At 39.9% G+C, this 27,811-nt stretch overlaps 2 protein-coding genes and 1 long non-coding RNA gene across 3 annotated transcripts; 2 read left to right on the top strand and 1 right to left on the bottom strand.

The window, feature by feature from the left end:
- The first annotated feature begins 2,733 nt into the window (after positions 1 to 2,733).
- Positions 2,734 to 17,922, top strand: LOC118230086 (calcium-binding mitochondrial carrier protein SCaMC-1-like). The gene is made up of 10 exons (XM_035422832.1): positions 2,734 to 3,257; positions 5,127 to 5,253; positions 5,745 to 5,832; positions 8,081 to 8,192; positions 11,084 to 11,242; positions 11,820 to 11,972; positions 12,689 to 12,796; positions 13,228 to 13,395; positions 14,480 to 14,630; positions 14,979 to 17,922. Exons 1-10 carry the CDS (start codon positions 3,075 to 3,077, stop codon positions 15,158 to 15,160), a joined length of 1,431 nt encoding a protein of 476 aa, XP_035278723.1. The 5' UTR covers positions 2,734 to 3,074; the 3' UTR covers positions 15,161 to 17,922.
- Positions 11,850 to 20,949, bottom strand: LOC118230089. The gene is made up of 3 exons (XR_004765791.1): positions 20,910 to 20,949; positions 20,690 to 20,788; positions 11,850 to 11,962 (listed from the first exon to the last, which is right to left on the bottom strand). It is a non-coding gene; the product is annotated as an uncharacterized LOC118230089 (long non-coding RNA).
- prkab2 (protein kinase, AMP-activated, beta 2 non-catalytic subunit) lies at positions 19,458 to 27,769 on the top strand. Its single transcript, XM_035422837.1, has 8 exons — positions 19,458 to 19,595; positions 22,416 to 22,589; positions 23,120 to 23,286; positions 23,495 to 23,588; positions 23,857 to 23,971; positions 24,738 to 24,871; positions 25,200 to 25,268; positions 25,561 to 27,769. Exons 2-8 carry the CDS (start codon positions 22,431 to 22,433, stop codon positions 25,636 to 25,638), a joined length of 816 nt encoding a protein of 271 aa, XP_035278728.1. The 5' UTR covers positions 19,458 to 19,595; positions 22,416 to 22,430; the 3' UTR covers positions 25,639 to 27,769.
- The last annotated feature ends 42 nt before the right edge of the window (positions 27,770 to 27,811 follow it).

Genomic DNA, 27,811 nt, shown 5'->3' on the forward strand with positions numbered 1-27,811 from the left:
AGTTCTATTCAATCATCAGACCCAAGTATTTTTTATTTTTTTAAAAAGGAAAATAATTCAGACAATCAGAATCTTGTTGCATAATGAATGATCTCTCAATTGTTTATCTCCTGAAGTGCACGTACAAGGAACATTTGAAGTTGTGTTGAGATTTAATATCACGTATTTGATCAGTGTCTGGTTTAAGCCTCATCTTAAAAAAGCTAACTTTTCCACGGGTTCTGAAATTAAAGGGCTAATTGGGTATACTACCACTCTCGGCCCTGAATGCAGGAAAATATCATAACGAGAGATGCTCTCTTCATAAATTTGTGGTTTAATGAATGTTATGCAAAAAATTCACCATTTTATAGAGGCATACCAGACGTTAAGGAACAGGGTTACTGTGATCAAGCTTGTAACTCCCTCTAGTGGATACCAGAAATATGGCATATGGCCTACTATGTGGGGAAAAAAGTTGGGGAAAAAGGTAGGCTAGGTGTCATACAGTATACTGTCAAGTATAACTGTATTACACCTGTATTAACTACCAGGTAAGCATTTATGCCTACTTTACATGGGAATGCAACTTCGTGTGCAGTATAGCTATATATATATATATATATATATATATATATATATATATATATATATATATATAACACTGGATGGAATACGGGCATCAAAAACAGATATTGTTTATAATCAATAATAAATGCTGTAAATCTGTTCATATGTACAGCCTCTCAAAACATAGGATCACTGTACAAGCTACATTGAAGTAAGTGTAGTTTTGCTATAAATGGCAAAACCATGAATGCCTTTGTACGAGTATTGTAATGTCAGAAAGTTGTCAGAATCTTCTGTACATACCGAAAAAATGCTTAATTTACACAAACTGGCTAGGCCAAACACAAACATACAATCAAACTGAAATTATAAAAACCTCCAGAAAGTGAACTATTCTTTTCAGAAAAGCTGTGTGTTATGGTATAAAAAAGAATGTTAACAGTTTGTATATGGATTAGGATTTTATTAGGATCCCCATTAGCTGATGCAGAACATCAGCTACTCTTCCTGGGGTCCACACAAAACACAAAAACATGACAACAGATAAGACACTTACAGACAAAACAACCACATGAAATAAAAACCAGAAAAGTATAACTAACAATATTCTTTCTTGCAAACATATTACTATACATATTCTTATTCATATAAACTTATATATATTAATACATATTCATATTCATATACACTTCTATATATATGAATTAATATATGGGTGGTTGAATTTCAGTTACAATATCAGAAACACGTCTACATTATTAAAATATCTGTCAGTACACCAGTGACAGTAACAACAGTGACAAAATTGTTAATGGCATACTATGCAGGATTTTTAATGGTGTATGTCACTGAAACAGATTTTCCAATGCAGTAACACCAGTGACATGAATTGTAGGGAAAAAAAGTCATTTTTTAAAACTAATTACATATTTAAATAACTTGCATAAGGTTTAAATGATTTAAACAAAATATTGCTATTGCGTGATGTAGCGATTTGGAACATTTATATAAAAAATGTTTAATCAGGAATTAGTTTCAACTTCTGCATTCCCTCTCAAGCTAATTTGTATGTTCAGTATAGTGTAGGACAATGATAAAAGTAGAACAATCAACATGTGTTATTCAATTGTAAAAATGTATTTGATGAATTCCAGATTTAAAAAATATATTTAAATAATTTTTTAAGCTGCAATATCCGGTACTCATTTTACCCCTCCAAATAAAGAATGACCCAGCTCAGAGCTACTAACCTGTATGTGTGCGTTGGTGGGAGAGTGAGATTTTGACCCTCATCATTAGTGAAGCTACACTGAAGCTGTCTTTCACTAACTTATTTTCACTGACAGTAACCAATCAAATAATTAATTAATCACTGCAATAACTTAAATTACTGTGAGTGCATAGCCACACCTATGGTCACGTGAACTCTCACTCTCCTATTAGGCTACTCGTGTGTGCTTACACTCGGGGTACACTATGATGCAGCAGGGAAGCAACAGGAGTAGGGCAGTAACAAACAGAGCTTTCCCTCAATTTCTAGGTAACAAATTTAAAACTGTGGTGCTTGCAGAATACTGGCTGCTTTGCACTGCTTAGACATTACTGTCAGCAGCATACTGGGCCCTAGTGTCTGTGTGCAAAGCAGTGTTTACTCATACCAGTGGGCGGACAGCCAAATGGTCTGTTCTATTGTTAAAACGATCCAGGAATTACTAAAACTGAGTCTTACTTGCACCATATACAATTAAAACTAAAATAACAGGTTTAACAGTTGCCATTCTTTCGTTCGCTATAATGTACAGTGACAGCAGGATCCAACGTTGGTTCAAAAACGATTATAGCTACTGCATTCACCAAATGTGTGATCCGTGCTTTTAAATAATGACTGAAAGTTCTTCATGTCATCGCGTCTGCTGGATAATGCAAGGTAGTATAATACTCAACGTTTAATGTAGCCTATGTTTAATATTCATATTCATGCATTGCAAAAAGCGTCTCGTGCTCCCCTTGAAATCCTTACTGAAATACAGCAGACAGCGCCCACAGGGAAGAACTGTGAACTTATCAGTACTAAATAACTTTATTATTTAGTACTGAGACTACTTTCACGTAGCCCTAATGCCTAAGATGTCTTACAATCTAGGCAGCCTATCGGCTATTAAAGTCTTCCCAGCCCAGAGCAAAACCTTCGTAAAATATGCAGTTCTGCATTGCGTGGCTGCACAGTCCTTCACAGAAGTCCCACCCTCTTTCTACAGGAATCGGCACAAGACCGAGTAGGCTACTCGTGTATTTTATTGTAAAAAAAAAAATACGGGCTCGATGAAAGTGGCGCACGCTTTCTGTTTAGGAGTATTTTAAGGTTATGTAGTAGATGAAAGACGGAAGCTATCCCGACACAGTTAAGAGACTGGATCGCGTCTACAGTCCACAACCTAGTATAGTGTTCAACCTTTATTTATTAATTTATTTATTTATTTTACCGTCTGGGCCTGTGTTTTTATGATTTCAATTAAACTGTGAAAATGTACCAGATAGTTAGGAAACTTGTATTTACCGATTCACAATGTTGGGATGCCGAGAGCAAGAGGTCGTACGAGGATCTTTTTGAGAAGCTGGATACCAACAAAGATGGAAAAGTGGACGTTGCTGAACTGAGAGCGGGCCTAAAAGCAATGGGAATATCGTTTCGCAAAGGTGCAGCGCAGGTAAATTTGCCGCTATAGGGCATCCAGATGTCCAGTTGGAATTGCTTGAATCTGTTGTATGCGTATCACGCTGTTCATTTCATACGACGTCCCACATTACGACGGAATGCAGGTAATCTAGTAGCCTACTGTGCACACAGCGATATGGCGTTTTCATTGGTTCACTGTCTGGTTTAGGAGTAGGTTATAGGGGGCTGCTTTCCTTCCTCTTTTGATGTGTTTTTGAACGTTTTCGTTTTTCCATGAACGTATGTAGCCTAGTTTTGCTCCTTTGCAGGCCAGCCTATTCATGTTATCCATCAGGTGTTAATTAAAAATAGGTGTAGCCTACCTATAAGACCGATTTATTCAATGCTCTTTTACAAATTGCTTTGGACAAGATAGTCTTGCCAACTAAAGACTGACTGGACATTCCTGCTGTATTTGCCTTTTAGGAACGCAGATTTGTGACCGTTCATTAGTTAATGTCACTTTTTAATTTATAGAGCCATTCGGTCATCCGTCCCGCCAAAAATCCAACATGAACTTAAATTAAGAAATCTTCCCCAGAATGAGACATCTTCCACCCGAGTACGCCCCACATAGTTCATACGGTAGCCGTTTTGTTAAAGAGGAATCTGGTAAAGAGAAGACATTTCTCTTGAGGGTTCAGAACAGGCCGGGGCAGGTTTAATGATACAGATAAACAAAATTATAGCTTGCGTAAACTGTTACATTCCCTAACTTCCTCTCATTCTAGTTACCATACAGATATCGAGTGACATCATTGACATGGGCGATCTGCTCTGTCTCATTTGTTTAATTAAATGTAATTACATTTGAAGCTATTTTAAATGAAAATTTGAATATAGTCTCAATAGTTTTGAGGACAGGCATCATGCTTTCTAACATTATATGAAAGTGCATTTAGTAGCCTAATTTAAAAAGATAAATTATATAGTGCCCGCATAATCCTCTATATAAAGTATGCCTGTGCTAATATTCATTATAAAGGAAATGGGTAGTACGTGCCTGATCCCCTTTTATCAATATTACAAAGATAAGCTAATAATTGCTTATACAAATCGAGTGGATGTCCTATGTGCTGGAGACTGAATATAGGCTAACTCAGAAAAGTCATTTGAAAACACTGCATCATTCAGTTCCACATACACCAGCTGCTTCAGGACTAAAATGTGAATATTTTAACAAAATGCTACTAGTATTCTTTAAAGCCTTTTTAAATAAGCACCTTTTGGAACAGGCAAAAATACCCTTTTGGGCTTCACATTTTTTTTGTGGTCAGCCACAAGAGGTCTAAAATGAATAAAATAATAATGAAAGTGAAACATGAATGTAGAAGAATATAATGTAAAGAATGGTGTACATATGCATTCACACAACAATAAACCCCTTGCACATACACACATTGACACATACTGGATGTATAAATTGTGCAGCCCTTTGTCTATTCAAGATTTCTCTCTTTCAAAAAGTGTCTTTTCTCATATATTAAAAAAAAAAAAAACATTGCATGTCTTTCACACTTTTTTTCTCACATACTCTGTGTGTCACATACTTTTTTTGGCTAATAAGAAAGGGAACTTTTCTTCCTCACTAGTCACTTAAGTTTTTCTCACATAAAGAGGGCTAATGGCCTTTTCCCCACGGCGTGCAGGAACTGCCGCCGTGGGCTATGCATGGCAAATTGTGGTCACTCACTCACGGACAACCTTTGAGGAACGGTTTTGTGGGACGCATGTGCAGGTGGTGTCAGCTAAAATGTGTCTGCGGAAGTGAGTTGCGCCGTGGGTCTGGACGGTTACGTGCGTGTTTTACAGTAGACATTGTCAAGATTATGGCTTGTTCAATCAGTTTTTTCCTCTTCAGAAAATAGTGACATCATGGGACAAAAATAAAGATGGCAGCCTTGACTTTCAAGAGTTCTCGAGGTATCTGAAAGAACACGAGAAGAAGCTGCGGCTGACATTCAAGAGTCTCGACAAAAACAATGATGGTATGTGTGCAGTAGACTTGTATAACCCTCGTCCCTGGAGCTGTGTGTGATTTGTTTCCCTTCAGACATCCATGAATATTCTGATCAAGATAAAGCCCTAAGAAATTATGTCATTTTGACAGATGGTTTGAGGGTTAAGCTGTCTCAGTAGTTTTCCAGTTCTTTTGTTCACTCACAGTATACATGCAAATGTTTATACCATGTGTATGAAACAAGTATAAGCATTTATAGCCCTCCAGAACTGTCTATTTAGCAAAAAATCCTAAATATGATCATTGAAATGGTAACAATGAAAGTCAATGAAAAAAGCCAAGAGGCTTCTGAAGATATGTCACCTTTACTGGAAGGTCCCTTTTGAAGACGTTGTAACATTAATCTAAGTTGATAGATTGCTTCTGGGTAAAGGGACCAGATGCTTTCCCAACTGATTGGTAGCTTTAAGGGGATTGGACTATATGCTTGCCTTGTCTTATTGGTTGCGTTTTCTCCAGGTCGTATTGATTCTTCAGAAATCCAGCAGTCCCTGGCAGAGCTTGGGATGGACATTACCAAGGAGGATGCTCGGAAGATCTTGAAAAGGTATTTCCAAAATGCAGCCCTTACCTACATCATACTGCTCATGTTACTCTCATATGTATACCCCTTACATATTACACTGTTTCTGTGCTATTGCAAGCATCTACCAATTTTTATGTGATTGTTTCTTGATTAACACAGTCTCGTCAAGGCTTATTGATTGTTAATGTCACTAGGCTGGTTCCAAAAATTGAGCCAATGTGACACAAACTATATCTGATAAGGGAAAACTGTGACATTCCTGTCCATGGTCAACTTAATTTTTATTATGTAAAAATCCCAAAATGGCAGTTATCTTTTCAATTTCAGTTACTGGTAATATTATTCCTTACAGGGAAACCATAATAGACTCATTGTTCTGCATTGTTCTGCCCATTAGCCCTTTTTGAGAATGCAATTTCTGACCTGCTGTTTTACGTATCTAGCTCTTCCTGATTTGAATATGCTTCACTACATAAATACAATTGATAGTAAGATTGAAGTTAAAGTGTGCATATCCTCATAAAACCTAGAGTTCCATGGACAAGGAGAGAGAGATTAGAGATGGGATAATAATTGTTTAAATCAGAAAGATCATCACCCATTATATTACATTACAATCATTTGGCAGATTCTCTTATCCAGAGTGACAAACAGTAGTGGAGAACATCAGTGCCCTTTTAAAGGGGGAGAACATGGGCTGCTTTCCATTTCTTGGCCTGCGGTTCAGCAATTAAATCCACAGCAAGCTTCAGGAGACAAGTGTCCAGATGATCCGGACTAGCAGGTTTCCTTGGATAAATCTTTTTTAAAGGTTTAAAAACATATATGGATAAAATATGACAACTCAAACAACCCATATAGTCAGTGTAGGTAGATGAGAAATAATCTGGGCTGTAGCTGAAAGACACTTCTTAAATGCTCAAGAAAATAGGTAGCAGTTAAAATGTTTGTGAAAAGACTTGTTACCCTTATCTGGTGTGAGCTATGAATTGACAACAAATTGGTTGAGGACAGAGGAGACCCCAGTAGCCATCAGAGATTTGATTAATTTACAGAATTTAGTGGGATTTTTCAGATTTTCAGTAAAACAATTTAGAGAACACTCAAGATTTTCATTTTCTAACCAAGGCAGTACATTTGTTGTGCAAATATCTCCCATTAGTCCAATCAAATCTGTATGCCTTGCTTTAGCCCAGGCAGCATTTTTGTGATAAATCTCAGAGTTCAGCAGCTATCCTGGGATTATCTCTCCCTTTCTCCCCATACTTGGGGGAGAATATTGCAACATTCTAGAAATGTGTGAATGCTAGAAATTTAGATTGAAAATAGGCTGAGACAGTTTCAACATCTGGCATCCGGTTAATTCTATCCAGATCACGTCACTTCAATTTACATAAAATGTCTGGCCAACATGTGAAAGAAGGCTTTGTTTTGGGTGTTTTACAATCTCTTACGCAAGCAATAGCGCAATGATCATTTAGCTCATTTGAGAACTGGAAGTTCAGGTTACATTGAGTAAAAGCAGAACTAACAGTTGTTTTTTGGAGGAATTAGGGATTAAATCATATACGTGTGTTGGCAAGCTACAAAAGATTCAGAGTATTCTCTTAAAAAACACTTTTAAGAGAATTATATAAAGTTAGCCAATCCCTTTTTAAATCTGCCATAAAAATAAATTCAGTGTCATTAAACTCAGCCAGCAAACCGATAACAAATGAGATTGTAACTTCAAGGCAGATGGTGCCTTATAGCAAGCTACCATTGTTTGATGAGAGTTATTAGCAATACCAAACTTTACCGCCAAGACATGGTAATGCATCAATCGCAATCTATAGGGCACCTGACCCCCTGTCATATGAATGCTCACTGCGCAGGTGGGGGATTGATCCCATGGCACTTTCTCTGTGGTCCCTTCTCTATCTGTTATGAAATCCGTTTTCACCCTGTCTGAATAAAGGAAAACTATGAAAGGAGGGCAGGCTGTCGCACTCTAAAAAAACAAAACAAATGAAGGAAGAAATCATGAAAATTAAATGTGTCAGCAACTTTAATTGATGAAGAGATTGACTGTACCAGAGCCAGCATACACTGTGGATACTGAACTGCTGTTTGGTATAATACATTGAGCAAATATAGGGTCTTGTGTTTGCCCTTTATGTCTGATAGTATTCTGATTCAATGTGCACCTTCATGGAGCTCATTCTCCTCCCTGCTGTAAGTTCCTGCTGTTAATAGCTCATACAGTCTAACATCTTGTCTGTTTCCACAGCATCGACGTGGATGGCACCATGACAGTGGATTGGAACGAGTGGCGTGAGCACTTCCTGTTCAACCCGGCCACCAATATCCAGGAGATCATCCGCTACTGGAAGCACTCCACGGTCAGTAGCGTGCGGAGAGTCCTTTAGAGAGAACGAATGCGGATGCAGGCGTGTGCACGAGACTCATCAGGGTCAGCCCTGATTCCTGTCAGCACAGCCTGTTCTGAGAAGGCTCACTGCTGAATGCTACTACTGGTTTAGCTAGCGTCACTGGGACAGCTCTTTTTGACAGCTGAAACATAAGCATTCAAGACTGACCCCCTTGTTTTCGTTGTTTCATGTTCAAAAATAAAACTTGGAGGGGGGTGTGGTGGTTACTGGTCCATATGTGCATGGTAATGAGCCAGGTCAAATATCCCCTTTGGATACTTGGCTGAGAGCTTGGTCGGGACCTGCCCCCTCAGTAACCCCCACCCCCTCCCCAGTGCCAATATTCAAACTATGGCAAGAGAGAATTGGGTCAGTCAGAAGACCAGATGCTTGGCCTAATCTTGGGATAGACACACAGACTTGAATACGTATATAATAAATTGTATAAATAGTTAGTCAATAAATTATGAGGCTATTGGCAGTAGTGGTCTCTCAAACACTTCTTCCCTTGACCTTGATTACTGACTGAAAAATACATGAATATAATAATAGTGTATAAATAAATGATGAGGCTATTGGCATTAGGTCTCTCTCTTCCACTCTCACAAAAGCAATGAGACCTGATAGCAGTAACCATTTCTTTGTTATGCAGTAAGAGGATGATATGACATGTATAAAGTCATGACTCTGGCACACAGCCACAGCTTGTGTAGTAATGACATGGTTCAAGGAAGATCAGGTACTGTAGTCAAAGGAAGACTGTGTCAAGCTGTTTGCTGAGTTTTTTAAGACATGTCCCAGGGGAGACCATGTCTTCTGTCCTCTCGATGAAGGGCTGCCACAGTGCCAAGATCACAAACTGGGTTTAGTTGTTTAATTTTCACTCTGAGTTCAGGAATAGTGCCACGTGCACCAAATACAATAGGCTGCCATTGACAAAGCTCTTGGCAAGTTTTTTTAATTGTTAGTCTATGGTGTACAAACACAATCAATGGGTCATTGAGAGAAAGCAGAAATTTGTGAGGTGGTTCACGCAGTTTTAATCCCAGTCTTTACGTAGATGATTCTTAATGCGTAAACTGGATTGCGTTGCACTTGCCTTACAAGGAACGGCGAGTTGTTAAGACCCTGGAACAGGCTCCTCCATTAGATACACTCACTCCCACCCAGGCCACATATCAGACATAATCCTCTGTAAGTCACCGGTTTAGTAATACTCACAGGAAGTCATTTGACCCAAACATCCCTCCAGGGTCTATAAAACCTCTCAAGTCATTTACTTGTAGTCTGGGTTAAATAAAAACACTTGACTAAAACTTTCATAAGTAATAATTTTTTTCAAATAGATTGCAGACTAAAGGATCAAGGTAGAATAGTTTATAAGCACTACGAAGACAAAATAAAATCATTCATTCATTTGTGTGAGGAGAAGTTAAATCTATCTAGGGCTCAGTTAATTTAATCAGCACCATGCACGATTAGCCTAAATGGCTTATGAGGTGGGGGTCAGGCTAGGCCAGGTGGACACACGAGTGTCACCAGATCAGCTGTGAACTTTTCTCACATAATGGGGAGGCTTGGGGGTTACAGTTGGTCAGCTGATCCCAGACCTGTTGTTAGGGGGAGAAAGTACAAGTAAAAGTGGGTGGGCCGTGTGACAAGGATGTTGAGATGAGCAGGGACAGATCGCAGAGATGGGTCGCCACAGTGATTGGGACCTTGTCGGCATGGTAGTACTTCAGGCACAGAAGCGGGAGTGCTTCTCAGTCCACTTTGAGGATGATGGGTTCGCCTGTGAGATGGAAATGGTGGTAGGTGCTCTTTGTGTTTGAGGTGACACAGCCTCTTTACTCGACCAGAGCAGGTGTGGAACTGTGAAGATGAACTGAGCAGTGATTCAAGCTGTGCTGTGATCTGTTTGTCAGGTTATGTAAATGATCTGTAGACTTGTCTCTTTACATATCCATTTATACAGTCAGATATTTATTGAAAGAAGGGCAATGTACTTTCCTCATGGGTACAGCAGCAGTGCCCTAGTTTTAATATTAATACTGGAACACCTCACCAGCTCAGTTTTCTAAGAGCTAAGCTGCCTGCCCTAATGTGGCATTAGTGGTTCTTCCATTTTCTGTTGTTGCCTATCGACTCATTTAATCTAACATATATCAGAAGATCATGAAATGGTGCTGCCAACTTTTTTTGGTTTTGACAAATATAGAACAACAGAAAGAGGCAGTAACACGATTACAAGAACTGGGAGTCATGCAGCCATGGAGCTATAGCAGGGTCATCTTGGAAAGAATCCAGAAAGATACCATAAGAGCCTGTACTGTCATTTTTAAATCTGATTCTGAGTGTCTGGCTAAAGTACCTGTGAGCATCTCTCTGACTGCTAGTGTCTCTGAGTCTGTCACCCTCCCCACACCGGACGCGTGTAAGCGTCTGGGTCAGATAACTGCAGGACCATCATGGTTGTATACCCACACTAGACGCGTTATGCACAATGGAAATGGAAAGAACCGTTAACAAAGGCGGGACTTGCACAATAAGGTCTGGACATCCCAAATAGAAACAGGGCGATGTGTGATGTGCGTGGCTCACACAGCTGGTGTGGGTTTTCACGATTACTTACAATAGAGCTGTTAATGTTTTTTGACACAACACAGACTGACTCACATGCTTGCATGTGTCCGGTGTGAGTGGGATGTGTATGTCTTGTACCTGAGGGCATCTTTTTGATTCTGGGAGTGTCTTTGTTACTGTGGTGAGCATCGGTAACTGCAAGTGTCCAGCTAGCTCTAATTTCTGTTTTTATTTAGCATCCCTTTGACTGTTGTTGTCTCTCTGACTCTGTCTGGTAGGTCCTGGACATCGGGGACAGCTTGGCCATCCCTGATGAGTTTACAGAGGAGGAGAAGACCACTGACTTTTGGTGGAAGCAGCTAATGGCTGGCGCCATGGCGGGGGCAGTCTCACGCACAGGCACTGCCCCCTTGGACAGGATGAAAGTGTTCATGCAGGTACTGTGTGCACCCCCTGCCTGGCGCACCATGTCATAATGCAGAGTACAGTCGAACAAGCATTTGTGTGGTGTACTGTACATTCTTTTAAAACAGTCTACTTTCTTATTCTTCAAGTAGACCATTGAACATTTTTCAAAAATTGTGAGATTTTTATGAAAGCTTGAATATTTTATTTTGCGAAAGCCTACAATTTTGAGACCAACTCTGTGACAGAACCGTTGTTAGAACCATTGGTTGTTTGCACAGCTGTCTCTGCTTTCTGTCTCATCTCTAGCAGCATAGAACAATGGATAGATGGTATTCCCGTTTTCAACGCATACAGGTTGCTCACCTCTGTATTTTTTGTGCCTTTCATTGAGCAAGCTGTGCCTGCATAATTTTTAGTTGCATTTTAGCTTCTGATTACAGACTTGAATACCCTGCTGATGATTGTCAAGAGATTGTCAGAAAAGAGCATACATTGAAAATCATCAGGGCATCTATGTGAGGAATCTCAGATCCAAGTTCCAACTGCTATCTGAAAAAAATGTCCTTTGTGTATCCTATGTGGTAAATCTCCTGTTGATTGCTACAGGTTCACTCTTCTAAATCCAACAATATCAGCTTGGTAGGGGGCTTCAGGCAGATGATCAGGGAAGGAGGCTTGAGGTCACTGTGGCGGGGGAACGGAGTCAACGTCCTGAAGATAGCGCCTGAGACCGCCATCAAGTTCATGGCCTATGAGAAGGTAGAAACATACAAGCCTTCATGATTTCCCCCATTAAACACATTTAACCAGTGTGTTATTGGTGGATTTTTTCACAAACCCCCCCCCCCCCCCCCCCCCGTTGACAAGTGTAACGTTACCTAGGTGATGAGGTGCTGTTTAGATGAGCCGGGATTAGATGTCATTGGCTCACTCATTGACTAAACTTGGAGCCTCTTGATTGCATAAGCAGTTTGAGCTATTTAAACCTCAGCATTCATACTGTACTGTGCAGTAATTACTAATGCAATTACTACTGACTGTTGTTGTCTTAAAATCTGTAATGCTTCGCTTATTGCTGTCTGGAGTGTGTGCGTTTATGTGCTTATACATGCATCTTTTTTTAACATTCAACATCATTCTTCTTTAAAAATGGCATGTTGCAGGTATTTATATGCACATCTACTAATTCAGCAGGTGCTCTTCTTCCAGATTAGTGCCTTCCGTAACGCTGGAGGTGAACAGGGATACAGATTCAGGAATCACCAGTAAAACAATCTGTAAACATCTAAAAAGCTAAAAGCACTGAAATGTCCCTGTGCAAAAACAGTGCTAGAATGAATATATCCTTTAAATGTATTCAACTTCATTTTTGCAAGCCACACAAGTAAGTGTTTCAGCAAGAAAGCATTGTGTGCGTGTGCGCGTGTGCATGCTCTTCTGACTCCTGTCCTGTCTGCTGCTTTGTCTCCTCACAGTATAAGAAGTACTTGGCGTCAGAAGACGGGACTGTCCAGACCCATCAGAGGTTTATAGCAGGTTCTCTGGCTGGGGCCACAGCGCAGACTGCCATCTATCCCATGGAGGTGAGGAGATACAGCCTCAGATTCTCCTAGTACACCAACGAGCTTCTCCAAAGAAACACCACAGATTCTCTATACACAAACCAGATAGCCATCTCCTGTACTCCTCCTATCCTCTGTACTTTGTTCAGAAGGCTCCAGCTGGAAACTTTCGCCCCCTACACTGTCTGTTACTGTATTTGTTGTGGTTGTTTGGTCTTCAAGCAAGAATATGTACAATAGACCACCAAATCAGTAGTACTTTGAGATTCAATGGCAGCAGAGACAGAGACAAGAGATTAGATTAATATCTCAGAAATGGAAAGGGTGTTATTTGATACCTTTATGTGTCTGTGGAATCTTTCTTATGGATGTCTGATAAGTACATATAATAACAGATCTGAGTCCTAGTGAAAAAAAAAAAAAGGTCAGTAATGTCTCCTCTTTCACCGTAGGTAATGAAGACCAGACTAACTCTTCGGAAGACAGGCCAGTATTCTGGAATGTTGGACTGCGGCAAGAAGATTCTAAAGAAGGAGGGGCTTAAGGCCTTTTATAAAGGCTATATCCCCAATATCATAGGAATTATTCCCTATGCGGGAATCGACCTGGCAGTTTATGAGGTGTGTGTGTGTATGAGAATGTGTGTGTTTTAACACTTTGAAGACCCATTAGTCCCTGAGCCATTTGAGGCAAGCAGTCACCTGAGTTTAAACTAAAATGGTAGGGTAGATATGACAGTATGTTCCCTTCCCATATTTTTATTACCTGATAGTCAAGTTGTTACATGTACAGATAGTATTCTTTCTTGCCAAGACAAAGAGCGTCTGTGTCATGAGCTGATCCCATAACTGACTACACCCAAGTGTAGCAGATCTGCTTTAAAATGTGTATATTCCACTATGTGGCTGGTGCAGTTTCCTGGGTGAGTTATACAGTATTTGAAACCACAAGTGCAGCATAACTGACAACTGACAAGACATTACATCTTACTGCAGCTTACAAACAAAATATCCCAAGGCTAGATTTACAGCGAATACTTAGTTATACAAATAGATTGGTTTTGCCTTTATCATCATTCAGTTTTAAGGTAAAAATCTAGTTTCCTGTATCTCATTGGTGATTTGTCCCCCCGCTTTAGACAAAGCATATAGGTACATAAACATATTTATGAAATTGCTAGTCATTGAATTGTGATCTTATTTGTGAACATTTTGATTATTCTTTTTGAATTACTTCAGTAAGAAAACTAGGGTTGGGTGATTGGACAAATTCAGTATATCCATCACTGGTGAATTAATTTTATTACCGGTTTTTTTGTCAATTTAAAGTCAGTTATTGTTTAATATAATTATAAAAAATGTTGTTCATTTAAATTAATAAAAAAATGGGCCAAGATGTGGAGCCACACCACATGGAGTTGCCTAATCTTTTCAGTATATTTTCCTGGCGACATTTTTTACTTCTTCATTTCTAAAGAATCCCATGATGCTTATCAAACCAAGTTTTCTTGAAGTAATCTGTGCCCTGTAAACATAGCACAATTGGACAAGATAAAAGCACTATTTTATTGGTACGTCTGCTAGCTTTGAATATGGAATGTAAACTGTAAACAAAATGGTAGAATACATGAGCTTTTTCCCATGAAAGTGATCCTGATTTACATTGCCAATATCCTCCCCATATCTAACCAACTGCCTATTTCAGAGCCTGAAGAATGCCTGGTTATCACGGTATGCCAAAGACACTGCCGACCCTGGCATCTTTGTCCTGCTCGGCTGTGGGACTATATCAAGCACCTGCGGGCAACTGGCGAGTTACCCTCTCGCCCTGATCAGAACCCGCATGCAGGCACAAGGTAAATATCCATGAATACTGAACATAGGGTGTTTACAGCTAACCACAGGCAGTTTACAGCTAAAAGCAAGATGTCTACAGACAACCAACTATTTTCTGGTTTCTGTGCCAGTTGAGTGCGGAGCATTTTTTTAGTCGACATCCCGACTTTGGCTATTGCAAATAACTTCCATATCCCAGCTGTATAAGGTGTCTTTGTATCTGGTAGGCAAATACATAATAGTATTGTTATCATTTAGGTATGACCAAGTGTGGTATGGATATCATACTTGAATGTTGATTGGTCTGACCATGAAAAGACAAGATATGAATAATGTATCGACCACTGACTTGTGATGTTTATTTTCAGCAACCGTGGAGAGGTTTGAGCAGTTGACCATGAGCCAGCTGGTCACAAACATTGTGACCAAAGAAGGGTTTTTTGGACTGTACCGAGGAATTCTCCCAAATTTCATGAAGGTCATCCCTGCCGTCAGCATCAGCTATGTGGTGTATGAGTACATGAAAACGGGTCTCGGAATCTCCAAGTAGGAGCCCCAACCTTTTACAGTCTCGGTTAAAACCTTCCCTCCCCCCCTCACCTTAACAGCCTCCCGTGCCAGACAATGCAAGCTGCATAAGTGGACATTCTGAAACACAAAGGTCAAAACATGTGTCTGCTCTAATGCCTGCATGTGAGGGCCAAGACGTTCAACATTCAATCGAGGTGCTTCACAGTCCTGGGATGTAAATATTTTAAGGTGTTTACCATGCCCAGAATTTATCTCCTGTGTGGAGCTTAGTCAGCTTTGTCACAGCAATTTAAAAAACTGAGGCATTCTGAAACCAGTGTCATTTGCTAAATTTTGCATTTTACATTTGAACCATATGCTAAGTAGAAAATGTGCCTTATGCTCTGTTTATATTTGTTTTGTTTTTTTGCCAATTATGTTTTACAGTTATGCTTTGGAGTTGGATTTCTTCTTTTTTCCCCAAAAGACTGTCAATTGACTACTGTTTATGTGACAGATTAGGTTGATTTCGTATGCTTGTGGTTTGAATTGTAATAAGGTGCATAAGACTGTTCTTAAAGGGTTTCTGCTCCGGTTCCACAAGGATCAGTAGCAGTAATCTGGCATGTCTGATGACTGCCTCTTTATTGAGGGCCTGTGTTTGGTCTTTAACTTTAAGCTGTGTTCAGTCTGACCACATTGGTCTACCATTTTCATAATTTTTTTCTTATTTTCTACTCAGCATCTGTTATTCACATTGAAAGCGACAACCTTGAGTGAAAACTAATGCTTGCTTAGAATTTTTACTGAATGTTATGGGCACGGTGCATTGTGGTGAGGTTAAAGAGCGGCGTAAGCCATCCTCAAGTTGTGGACGAAATGTAAATCTTGAGCTTTCAGGTGGTCTATCCCACGAGCCACATGGGGTAGACACACCAAAAGAAGTAGTTGCTCACTGGACACTCTCTATACGGAAGTTCTAGTCTCTACCCTCTTGTATTGACAGATGCCATTACAATTGCAATTGGTTATTTAAAATGAGAAAGCAAAGAGTCATCAGCAGGGATTTTTAAAAGCAAATGTTCAGGTCTGTGACGTAACAAGCGAGCTTCCAAAAGTCTTTAGACAATGCCTCTGTACCTCTACTGTTCAATAATATGAAACGTGTGATCTGCTGTATATTTAAGTTGTGGATATTCCCACACAGCTGCTAAAATGTAACAATAGTCACAAAAGTCTCAATACAGTTGAAAGAGAGGATCCCTTAAATGCCTGTGTACATTTCTTACTGAAGTATTTTAAACCAGATTCAATATTTGAGAAGTGGTTTAAAAAAATCTGTTGTTGTCATGTTAATATCAGTGGTTGCATTAACACAGGATTGTGCGTTTTTTACTAAGAAAAAGAACCAAAATACAGGAAAAAATACTGCTTTATAAACGCAGAGATTCTGAGGTCTTTTTTTAAGATTACAAAAGGCAATGACCCACACTGGAACCACAACAAAATAATTACTCCTGTTTCTTTGAGCCAGTCATCTCCTCTGTGATATTTGTGATTATGGATCATAATATTTACACACCCGTTGGTAGCATTGCGAGACTTGGAGAGAAAGCGCCTAATTGGCGCCTAAAGCGCTGAAAATAAGATGTCACACTCTAGCTAGCTTCCTCAATATGAGTAAAACAGAAATCACTGAAATCAACTGATCAGAATGCCAAGACCTTATTTGTACCTTATTTCATCTCACTAATCCCCCTATTTTATCCTGTTTCTGTTACAAGTGTCATAAAATTATGAACAACATACATTTGTGTTATTGTGAGTTGGCATAGTACGCAGCATTCCATGGGTAAGTGCAACCACTGGTTCACATACATTATCTTTGTAACTACAGTACAAATTTGGTTTTCTTTGGTTTTCTTTTATGAAAAGGGATTTTAGCAACCAGTCTTAATTGCAGTTCACCCATGAAGCGCTGGTTTCCTTGTACGTATGATGACAGTAGGCGTGAATTTAAGCTGAGAAAATGTGACTTCACTCCTGCACCGTGGACAGGGTTGATGCTGTATACAATGCACACATTTTACTCAGGGAACAGTGCAGTTTAAGAATTTCAGACATACCTGATAAATTATGTTGTCATACCTACAAAAATGCATAATGGTGACAAGTGGTTGATTCAAAGGGTGAAAATGGCCTTGAAATGAATTGTGTGAATTATGACAGTCAGTCCCCTCCACCTTAAATTTCTTACTGAATTTGTTTGCCTCCTTGACCACAAGTCAGTGGTGCAATCATACAATAAAATGTTTCCTTGATTGTATTATTCTTCTACTTGTAAGGAGAAACCAGTGGGGAAATGGCAGAATATATCTCAAACGGGTTTAAGTCTTTCATAGAAAGTGTGTGCCTTGTCCCACCCAATCATCAGTGACTGAGAAATCTGGCACATAGTGCTCCAGACAGACTGATTGACATCTTGCATGCCTTGGTGTTGTGCATGAGCTCTGTAAATGCTGCAAAACTCTTCACATGCGATTCATTCAGGAGTAACGAGTGGAAATTGTGTGATGGTTTCCTTTTGCATGGATCATCTGTCTCTTCAGACCAATCGATTGCTTCAGGGCAAAGTAAACAGTGTTTGGCATAGGAATGAAAATGAGTAGTACCATGCTGATCGAACAGGTTTGCTGAGAATACTATATGTTCACTATGTAAATGTCACCATCTGGAGGCGCATGTCAGTAATAACTGCCTCTTCATATTAAATGAAAATTTCGAGACCATTGTCAAACCAAAGTATGCGTCACATTCTTAAACACAGCATAAGATGTTATCGTTACTGTATGTTTCAATGTTACTATACATTTGTAACTTGTTACTACACCTTTGCAACTCAGTCACACAGAAATATTTATTTCCACTCTGTTTTATGGTTAGACTGAGGTACATTTGTGTACCTCCTATGGACTGAATTATAAACCTGTCATTGTGATTCTGAGGATGTTAATAGATTTTTTGTTGTATTCCTTTTTTATTAATTGTCACGACAATAATATTTTTAATTGGACATATGCTTTAGTTCAGATTATCATACAAAATTCAGGAATCAAATTCCTTTCATTAAAATGTGGAGCCAGAGACTGCATAATAGGAACATGAAGTCTAGTCGTCCACTAAGCGTGTGAGATACAGTGACTCAGCAGCGGTGCAAACTGTGCTTGATTTGTCCACTAAGTATCACAATCTTGTCCAAATAACACAGTAACTTAAATCGGCACATGGGGAGAAAAAAAAGAAGAAAAAAAAAACACACCTATTGCAATAAAATTTTCTTGTTGGAAAAAATGAATGACTTTGTATTTCGACCGTATTGTTACCATTTGGCTGACATTGATGCAGGTGGCTGAAACACCTATACTGAAGCCAATCTCACTGGCGCTAGTGTGCAGTGTCTCTTAAAAAGATAAGAACTGAGCTTCAAAAACGCAGCCTGGTTTTTGCTGCTTGGTTCTGCTAGCGCTGTCTGTGTCCGTCATTGCGTGGCCGCAGGGTTTGTGAGCATGACACCAGAGAGTTTGAATGGAGCAGAACTTCAACGTGTCCTACTCTTGGGAATCATGCCACCGTGGGGCCTCTACATTTGTCATGTTGTTCTGCGAAGTAGTCAGAGTTGAAGTGCTGCCCATCCATAAAAAACAGTGAAAACAGTGCAGGTATAGCTACACAATAAAATCCTATTAGTACTGAGTCTGTGATCAATGTTAATTCTGTAGTAAACACTAAAAAGACCAAATAAATAAATAAATTTTAAAAAGCCCAATTGCTGCACCCTTTGTCCAGTTTGCTGAACAAACATTAAAGAATGGCTGAATCAGGTATGCACTTTGGATTTGGGAGTAAGGATTAACCCTGTAAAACGAAAAAACAAATAAAAATATTTTAGAAAACCAAAAACACAAGGACAAAAATATGGTCTTCATATATATTTTGTAGAATATCACACAAAGGAAAGCTCCACATTAATATACTTGCACCTGCTTAGTTACTAATTGTATGAGCTTATGTGATTTTGCCAGAATGTTTTTTTCCAAGCATTTTTAAAAGATACAAAATAATTTTGAATTATCATTTTATCCTTTTAATAAATGGTGTAACTTTGAAAATGTATCATTTTACTTGAAGTTCATTGTGAGATTGGGGGACTTCTGTGTTGAGTAATATTCCCAAAACTTGACTGGTATATACAGCTGCAATTGAGTGAGTGAATAAAAATTTGAGTCTATCCTTTTTGAGGGAATGACCTTTGTTCCACTTCAATTTTTGGAGGGTGGAACCCGTTTTGTAAATGATGATACCTACAGCTTTTTGTACCATCTAGGAGGCCGTAGTAGGTTCTGTGTTGCGAGTGTTGACAAGAATGTAAGCAGTCTCTCTCCACAGTGGAAATATATTTTATATAACGTCGACTGGTAAGTTGTTTTTAAGATTGAATTTCCAACATGACATCAATGCTATGATATTCTAAAATAAACTATGATTAAACCTGTCTGATTATTCAAGCTAGATATGACTGTCGTTATTGAGCTAAACTAGTTGCTGTAGCTAAAAATATGATAGGTTGTGCTGTCGTAGGAAACTACTAGCTAGCTACTTAGTCTACTACCTAGTAGTAGCGCTTGTGCGTTATCGAACGTCTGTGCCTAGATAGTTCGTTCGGTAATTATCTTTCTAGTTCGGTGGATGTCTAGTTGTATGATTGTGGCCAGGTACTACTTGATAGACAAATTTCTGTTAATGCAGTTGCTATTAGCTAAATGCGTATTAGTTTTTTGTTCTCAAACGCTGACTAGCAATATAAACCGATACTACGGCTTAGCTAGTTCACAGTACGACGACTTCGTAGTGTTCCGTTGAGATGGCTGGTGTACCGCTGAACATTTCCATTTCTGGGAGTAGCGGGCGCGGGGTGGATCCCAGTGCTGGTCAGCTAGCCTCTGTCCTCATCTCTTACCGCTACCAACAGCTGTGTGTGCTGAGCATTTCGAGGAAACATCGTGAAGAATAGACATTATATACGTAGCGCTAGCTCACAGTTTTTAAATTGAACGTACAACAGGGTTTTTTATTGATATTTAGCCATGTCAAGTCATCAAATCGGACATGACGCCTTCACTTTGAACTAACGTCGGACTAGCATCATGAACATTCACTGTTTGGTTTAGGCTAATTTGTGAAACAGCTAACGTCAATTTTTGGACGTTAACTTTGGTTCTGATTGTGTACAAAATAACTAGTCCTACGAATTAAATACATAAAGATCGGCAGCAATACAACAGTAATTTTGAAATCATAAACGCATTCTTCAAATGCCAATGTTTCGTTTTGGCCAGACACGCTTAGACTACCCCCGTGCGCCGTCGCTCACAATTTTGCAGAGCAAATCCAATTTGAGTAATTTTCTAATGTGATCGCTGGACTACCTGACCTGGATGGCCGGTTAATACTGTCAGCATAGGGGATTACTACAGGTTACAAAACTTCTGGGGAAGGAATAAATACTCACCTGATTGAATTACCTACGTCTTCAAACTCAACGTGTCCTTGCATTGAAGTGAGGATGACTGGGGGCCACACACCACCAGAAGGACTAAACGCATTCTAACTACGATTCATGCAGAATAGATTATTCGGCTATGCAATCGCGATAACTACCGAATATTTTTGGCGCAATACAATCATTGAATTTCTACTTATCGACCACCTCACTTTAACCTAAATCATACCTGTTGAAGTAAACTTCCCAACTTCAGAGGCGACGTGAAATGCTTCCGGGCAAAACCGCCAACACTATCGCCAGTCGTGTTTATTGGCTGTAGACATAACAACCAATCACCAGCTAATCCATGCCAATACCATGTGATCATGTATTTTCTTTTTGTCGATCACATGGAACCTGAATGGCCGTGTGATTGCGTTAGTTGGTTGTCCTATCAAAACCCAGGAGATACTATTGGTGATGTTATTGATGTTTTTTGAGAGTGAAGTGTCTTTTAATGGAATGTGAGGCATGCTCCTAACCGAGTGTCTCTCTGAGATTCTGAAGAGTCTCTTGCTTTCAGACAGAACGAGTTGAAAGCATCAGGCAGAGAAAAAATGTGATTCTACCACAGGAGCTGGAATGGCTACCAGCAGCCCAGAGCAGTGTAGGCTGAAAGGCTCCCCTCCATTTCACTGTTAGGGCAGAAGGCCTTTTTTTGTGGACGCTGCTTATGTAATGGCAATATCCTTGTGTGACTGCATGGGCTAGTGGCCGTCCACCTGTTCTCAGATTTACAGACTGACATAGCTCCTTTATAATCCTGTCAACCCCGCAAAACCAGATCTGAAGAAACTGCACTAGCTCCATCAGGGTCTTTTTTTTGCCATTTTTGCTTTTGCATTGACAGGAAAATAAAAAGGCCTTTTTGCTTTCCAAATTGGAACATACATTTGTGCAAAGTCATGGATTTGGAACCACCATACTGTGTTCGTACTGCATTTACACCTTTGCTTTACTGTAACTCATTGCGTTGCTTTCTGTTCTGTCCACACACTCGTATTTGTTGCTGTGCTTATGATTTCTCATGGTCTATCTCAACATAATAACCAGTAAGTTGCTCTAAATAAGAGGTTGTGCTAAATAAATATATGATGCAATATTGTCATTGTTTTGGCAGACTGACCATTCATATGGACTCTGCTTATGTGTCATATCCAATTAAATGATGGTATATTAACCAGCACGGCCACCTGTTAAGATGGACAGAACAGGTTACATCTCTTCCTTTCTGGCTCCCTGTAATGGTAAATCTTACAAATGTCACGTTATTCTGTTTTTTCATGATCAGAGTGCAGTAATGCACATGCCTGAGATCCTCAAATCTCAAAAGGATGGCAACAGTTTCTTTTCTAGTTACACAGGCTCACATCTAACTTGGAGTGGATGACATAGGCCTACATCGGCACTGCAACCTTTGCGGTTGGTTGGCATTTGCACGTCCTATATTTACCCTCTTGGCAGCCTTGAGCACTGATATAGGGACTGTTAAATTTGAAGTAGACCTTTAGCTTATCGGTCTACGTACTCCCATCTCTCCCAGATGTGTTGGTTAGATCCGGAGTGCCTATTGTGATTAAATCAAGAGTTTTCTAAGGTTTCCTGAGAAGAAACTGGATCCAAACTAGCTTAGGAGTGTGCATCAGCGATGACGGTCGCCGCTTTACAGGGTTCTGTTGTTTTTGTTTGAAAGGAGGTCTGACGAATCATGGGCAACACCAGCGACCGGGTGTCAGGCGACCGGCATGGGGCGAAGTCCCACCGCTCTGACAGCGGGGGGAGCCACAAAGAGCAGGAGCCCAGCAAAATCATGGTGGACAGCACCGATGACCCCAACGTCTTCAACACACGCACTATGGAGTCAAAGGTACCCCTGCCGCTTAGCCCACCAGCATACACAACGGAGTTGTGTATAAAGTCTCCAATACACACACATATTTATTCACATGCATTGTTACTGTATATTTCCTTCTCATTTTTCTGCTTGAAAAATTTTATAGATTTTTGGCGTAATAATTTTTTTTTAAACTGGTGAAAATATTTATGCTCCATTAATAGTCAATAATTAACTCCATATTTGCACTCTGCCATATCTGTAGATACTGTGTGCCTTTAGTCTTGTCTTCCAGCAGCAGAAAACAACATATCGCGACCAGTGAGTGGATTCATTAGCTCATTTGTGACCGTGGCGACTCTTATCTCCCGTGGCGACCGGCCCTTTGTTCCCGGTTGCACAAGACAAATGTGTGTACAAAGTGCAAGGGAACGGGCGTCATTACCGACAGGACCCCCAGGCTCGCCGTTGCATGAGTCAGAGGAGGGAGGGGCACCGGTCTTCAGCAGCGAACACAGACCAGTTTCAGGCCAGAAGCGTAACTGACAACCGTAACCCTTCAGCCCTCAGGAGAAAAAGACTTCATGCCCTACAGCCCTGACACGGACGACCCAGTCAAGCCCGGGTCGCAGGCCCGGCCAACCGTGATCCGCTGGGCAGGTGGCGGGAAAGAGGTCTACATCGCCGGGTCCTTCAACAGCTGGAGCACCAAGATCCCTCTCAATAAAAGGTAGACTCACACTTGTGCCAACTAGTAAAATTATAGACTAATAGACCACTGGCCTCTGCACAGTGTCATTGAAGATCATATATCTGTGATTTGTCTTTAATCTGTGTCTTAAAAAATATATATTTTTAAGATTTGTCTCAGTAAGGAAATGGGTGTAATGTTAATATGCAATCCTGAATTATTCCTTTCTTGTATCATATTTCCATAGCCACAATGACTTTGTAGCGATCCTGGACTTACCAGAAGGCGAGCACCAGTACAAGTTCTTTGTGGATGGACAGTGGGTTCATGACCCCTCTGAGGTAAACTCAATACCCTATATATATATCAAACAGGTTCCCTTAACTCACATTTCATGTATTATTTTTATTGATGAACTCTTAAGTTTGACTAGAGGTGTACTCTGTAAACGTTTCAGTTTTGCGTCTCGCATTTCTGGTTACATTGTGAAGCTCTGGGTTTTCAATCAGTTTTTTTCCCACCAGCAGTTTGCTGAGCAAAAACAATGTAAAGCACAAATGCTGCCTGAATCCAGGCTACTGTCTCACCGTCTGCTTCTCCCTCTGTCAGCCTGTGGTGACCAGCCAGTTGGGCACCATCAACAACCTCATCCAGGTGAAGAAGTCTGACTTCGAGGTATTCGACGCCCTGCAGGTGGATTCTCTGGAATGTTCCGACACATCAGGTGAACAGGCCGTCGCAGAAGGCAGTTCAGGAGAAAAAGAAAAGCGCTTTATCACTCGTATGTAAATAGAGAAGAAAGAAAGGTTTGTTAGCCAAGCCTTTTTCTATAATGTGTGCCTTCAGAGTTTTGTTCCTCTGCCCTGTGTTTTTAGGGGGGCTTTTTTGGATTTGAAGTGAAATAACCAAATTGCAGGAATTTACAAAGCAGCCTTAAAGTACAGCCAGCAGCTGTTTCTAGGCTGTAGGCTTGGCTGTAAAAAGCTATTGCGTATGTAATGGGGTATGTAATGGGGTAATAGCGCAGCTGATTTTATCAGGAAAGATATTAACCTGTGTGTGTGTGTATGTGTGTGTGTGTGTGTGTAATACCCATGTTCTGGTGTGTAATAAATTAATTTATGAGCTAGTTCTTCATTAGAAGTACTACAGCCAATGCACTTTCATGACAGTATTTGCTTTTCAAATCCTTTCTGAGCCACTTGTGGTTATTTGTGTCACTGTTCCAAATATAACATTCTGTCTACACCTAAAACAGACTGATTAAATTGAATTTGCCCTACCTCCTCTTCATGGCCATATGGGTCGATAAAAATTTATTTTCAAGAAATGTAATAATATGTAAGTGTAAACAGATGCCTATGTAGGTTAAGAGTGTTCCACTCTTGCCACCCTTCTGCAATAAAGTCCAGTCATTCAGTAGATAACACAGTAGATACTTCCTGCACTAAAATATTATGATGTCCTTTCTTTTTTTTTTTTTTTTAAAGACCTCTCCAGTTCCCCCCCTGGCCCATATGGGCAGGAACTATACGCTTTTCGGTCTGAGGAGCGCTTCAAAGCCCCGCCCATCCTCCCGCCACACCTCCTCCAGGTCATCCTGAACAAGGACACCAACATCTCTGTGAGTCAAATTGAAATTCAAACTCAAAATTCAAATCCAAATCCAAATCTACCCCAGTGGTGTGGAAAATGCACGATGATTTATTGCTTAAGCATAAATTGTGAAAAGCGCCCATGAAGTCAAGTAAGTCTGTGGCTCTTAGTCATTTTTAAACGACTGCTTATATGTAATACATTGTGTGGAGGAACTGTGCAACTTGAGGAGCAGCTTCACATAGTTCTGCCATCTTTCATCTTACGCAATAAGGTGAGGTGCTGTGTGGTGCATCTGTGACCTGTGACATTGCCTTGCCCTGACACTTTATGAAGTGGAGATGTTTGCTTTTCAGTGTGACCCTGCCTTGCTGCCTGAGCCAAACCATGTGATGCTGAATCACCTGTATGCACTTTCAATAAAGGTATATCTCCATGGGGCCTTGTTTCTCCACTCAGTCAACCCACAATGCATTTTATTTTCAGAGAGGAATGTAAACAGGTGTCTGGTTTTAAAGGTGAGGTTGAAAAACGTGTTTAATGTTAATGTGATTATTTGCTCGCTCAAGTTCAAGCATGTTTTGGTTAGACCAAGTCTTGAGAAGCTTATTACGTATTCCAGTGGGATTGCTTCTTTCTAGTTCATTTTGCTATAATGCTGTGCATATTATCCTTATCCCAAAAAATGTATTAATACATATATATCTGTTTCTTTAGGATGGCGTAATGGTGCTGAGCGCTACTCACCGATACAAGAAGAAGTATGTCACCTCTTTACTATACAAGCCAATCTAGCCTACCGTAGTGAGGCCGGGTCAGCATGTTTGTATCGTTTATTATCACTTTTTGGCTGCGATTGCACTAAACGAGTTTACAGAAGGGTCAGAGGCCTGCAACTGAGTCCCTCCGTTGGTGATATTCAGATGTTTTATCCATGACGCATCGGAGACCCGCGCACACAGTGAAGAGGGAGGTACCGCAAACCGCCATGGATCCACGTGTACAGTTTACGCTATTATCCGCTAATGGTCGCCGGCTACTGTCAGCTAGCTACGCTTTCTGACATTGTTCTTTTTTATACCACTCCTGAGAATGCATAGCTAGCTTGCCATCTATTCATAGTATGAATTAGCTTGGTATGCGCTAATTATTGGTGGAGATTACTTGCGGAATTATTTCAAGTAAATGGACAGTGGTTAGCCGTTAGGTACACTGAAAGTTTGGTCCGTATGTGTTGATTTGGAATGTAATGGGATCCAGTGGATTTACTGAATCCATTGTGTGCTGTTCAGGGCTTGCCAGATATGTGCTGGTGATCAGGGTTATGTTGGACTATGCTGTAATGTTATATTGTACTGTAAAAAGAACTCTGAACTTGTTGGATTTTTAGATGTTTATTGCAGATCCATATTTCACTTGAGAAAAACAAAAGGGAAAAAATGGGAACGGTTACATATCTCAAGTGTTCTTTCTGAAAACATCCGGTGAACCTTTGTGAGTCTCTGTGATAAGGGCTAAATGGTTCACATGGGTAATAAAATTGGGAGAAGTCCATTGTTGCATCACTTTACTGATAGAAAACCATGAGGTGCTCCACCAATGACAGAATCCTTTGGTTGCAGGTAATATAACAACGGTGACAGTAATTGGTGTACACATTCTGGCTATAATCTCAGGCTCCCTGTGGGGATAATGAAATATTTTATTTTTCATTATCCCTAGCCTCCTCTGGGTGTTAACAAAAAGCAGTATTCACCAGTCACTATTGGCTTTGCTTTTCTGGTTATTAGCAAAGCTTCATTCTGTTTTATATCAGTAAGGTGATGATGTCAGGACTTATTCCTATTTTATTATGTTTGATAATTATCTGGAAGTAGCGGCGCTTGTCCAGCATGGTTTCCTTCTCCTTGTACCGCACAGTCCACGGCGTAAAATACTCATCCTCACCCGCTAGCTATGCCATTCGTGTCGGTGTACTTTTTTAAAAACGGTACTCCCCACAAAACGAGCTCTCATTTTGCAACTCTGCAGATCGGGATATCACCCGCTTGTGCTTGGAGCCGAAGGCCTCTCTCTGTTCTGCTGTTGCCTTTTTTTCGTCACGACGCTGAGAAGCACTTTACGCGTGCGTTTTTTTAACCAACGCTTTTTTAACCAACGCTGTGATTAGGAATGTTGACATGAAGCTTTATCTACGCAGAGGACAAATCCTATACTGCTTGGCTTCTCACCAGAAAAAAAGGGATTAATCTCCAGTACCCAGATGCTGTGTTTTTTTGTTTTGTTTTGTTTTTCTTTTGTATTTATAATAGAGATATGTATTTATCTGTTACATATTGCGATTTATATATCGATAAGTTGATTTGCTCTGTGATGATGAATTCTTGAATGTTTTGCATGGGTGTTATATTTATGCCTTAACAATGTACTATCTCACAAGTGTGGTGTGAATTTTAAAAGTGAATGTTTGAATAAAAGGGAAAAGGATGGTCAGGTTTAACTAAAAATGATGCAATGCAATAATGTGTGTAATTATAAGACAACACGTATATTCTTTGTTTATAATGCACTACTGAAATACAAGTCATTTAATAGGAGGTTCTGTTTCAGAAGTTCTCCAGTGTATACTCCTTTACTTTGGCAGTTCTAAATGTTACACTCCAATGAAATACATTCTATATTAAATAAATAGCCTGTTGTAACTGAAAACGTTCAAATGAACAGTCATTCAGGGGAAAAAGATAAGCCATTGTGGTAATATAAAAATTGAAAGCAATTCATACAAAAACCTGAGACATTTTGCCTGCAGTAGCTTCACTGAAGGAAAAAAAATCCTTACTTCTTTATGCTGTACAGCATCTTATCAGTTAAACTGTGTTGAAGAATGTCTCACTGGTTTGCAAATAAAAAGGGATAAAGATGGTAACTGAATTCTCCATCTCTTCATTTCACTTCTGTAGTTCTATGC

This window comes from Anguilla anguilla, chromosome 6, assembly GCF_013347855.1.
Source record: "Anguilla anguilla isolate fAngAng1 chromosome 6, fAngAng1.pri, whole genome shotgun sequence".
Taxonomy (NCBI): domain Eukaryota; kingdom Metazoa; phylum Chordata; class Actinopteri; order Anguilliformes; family Anguillidae; genus Anguilla; species Anguilla anguilla.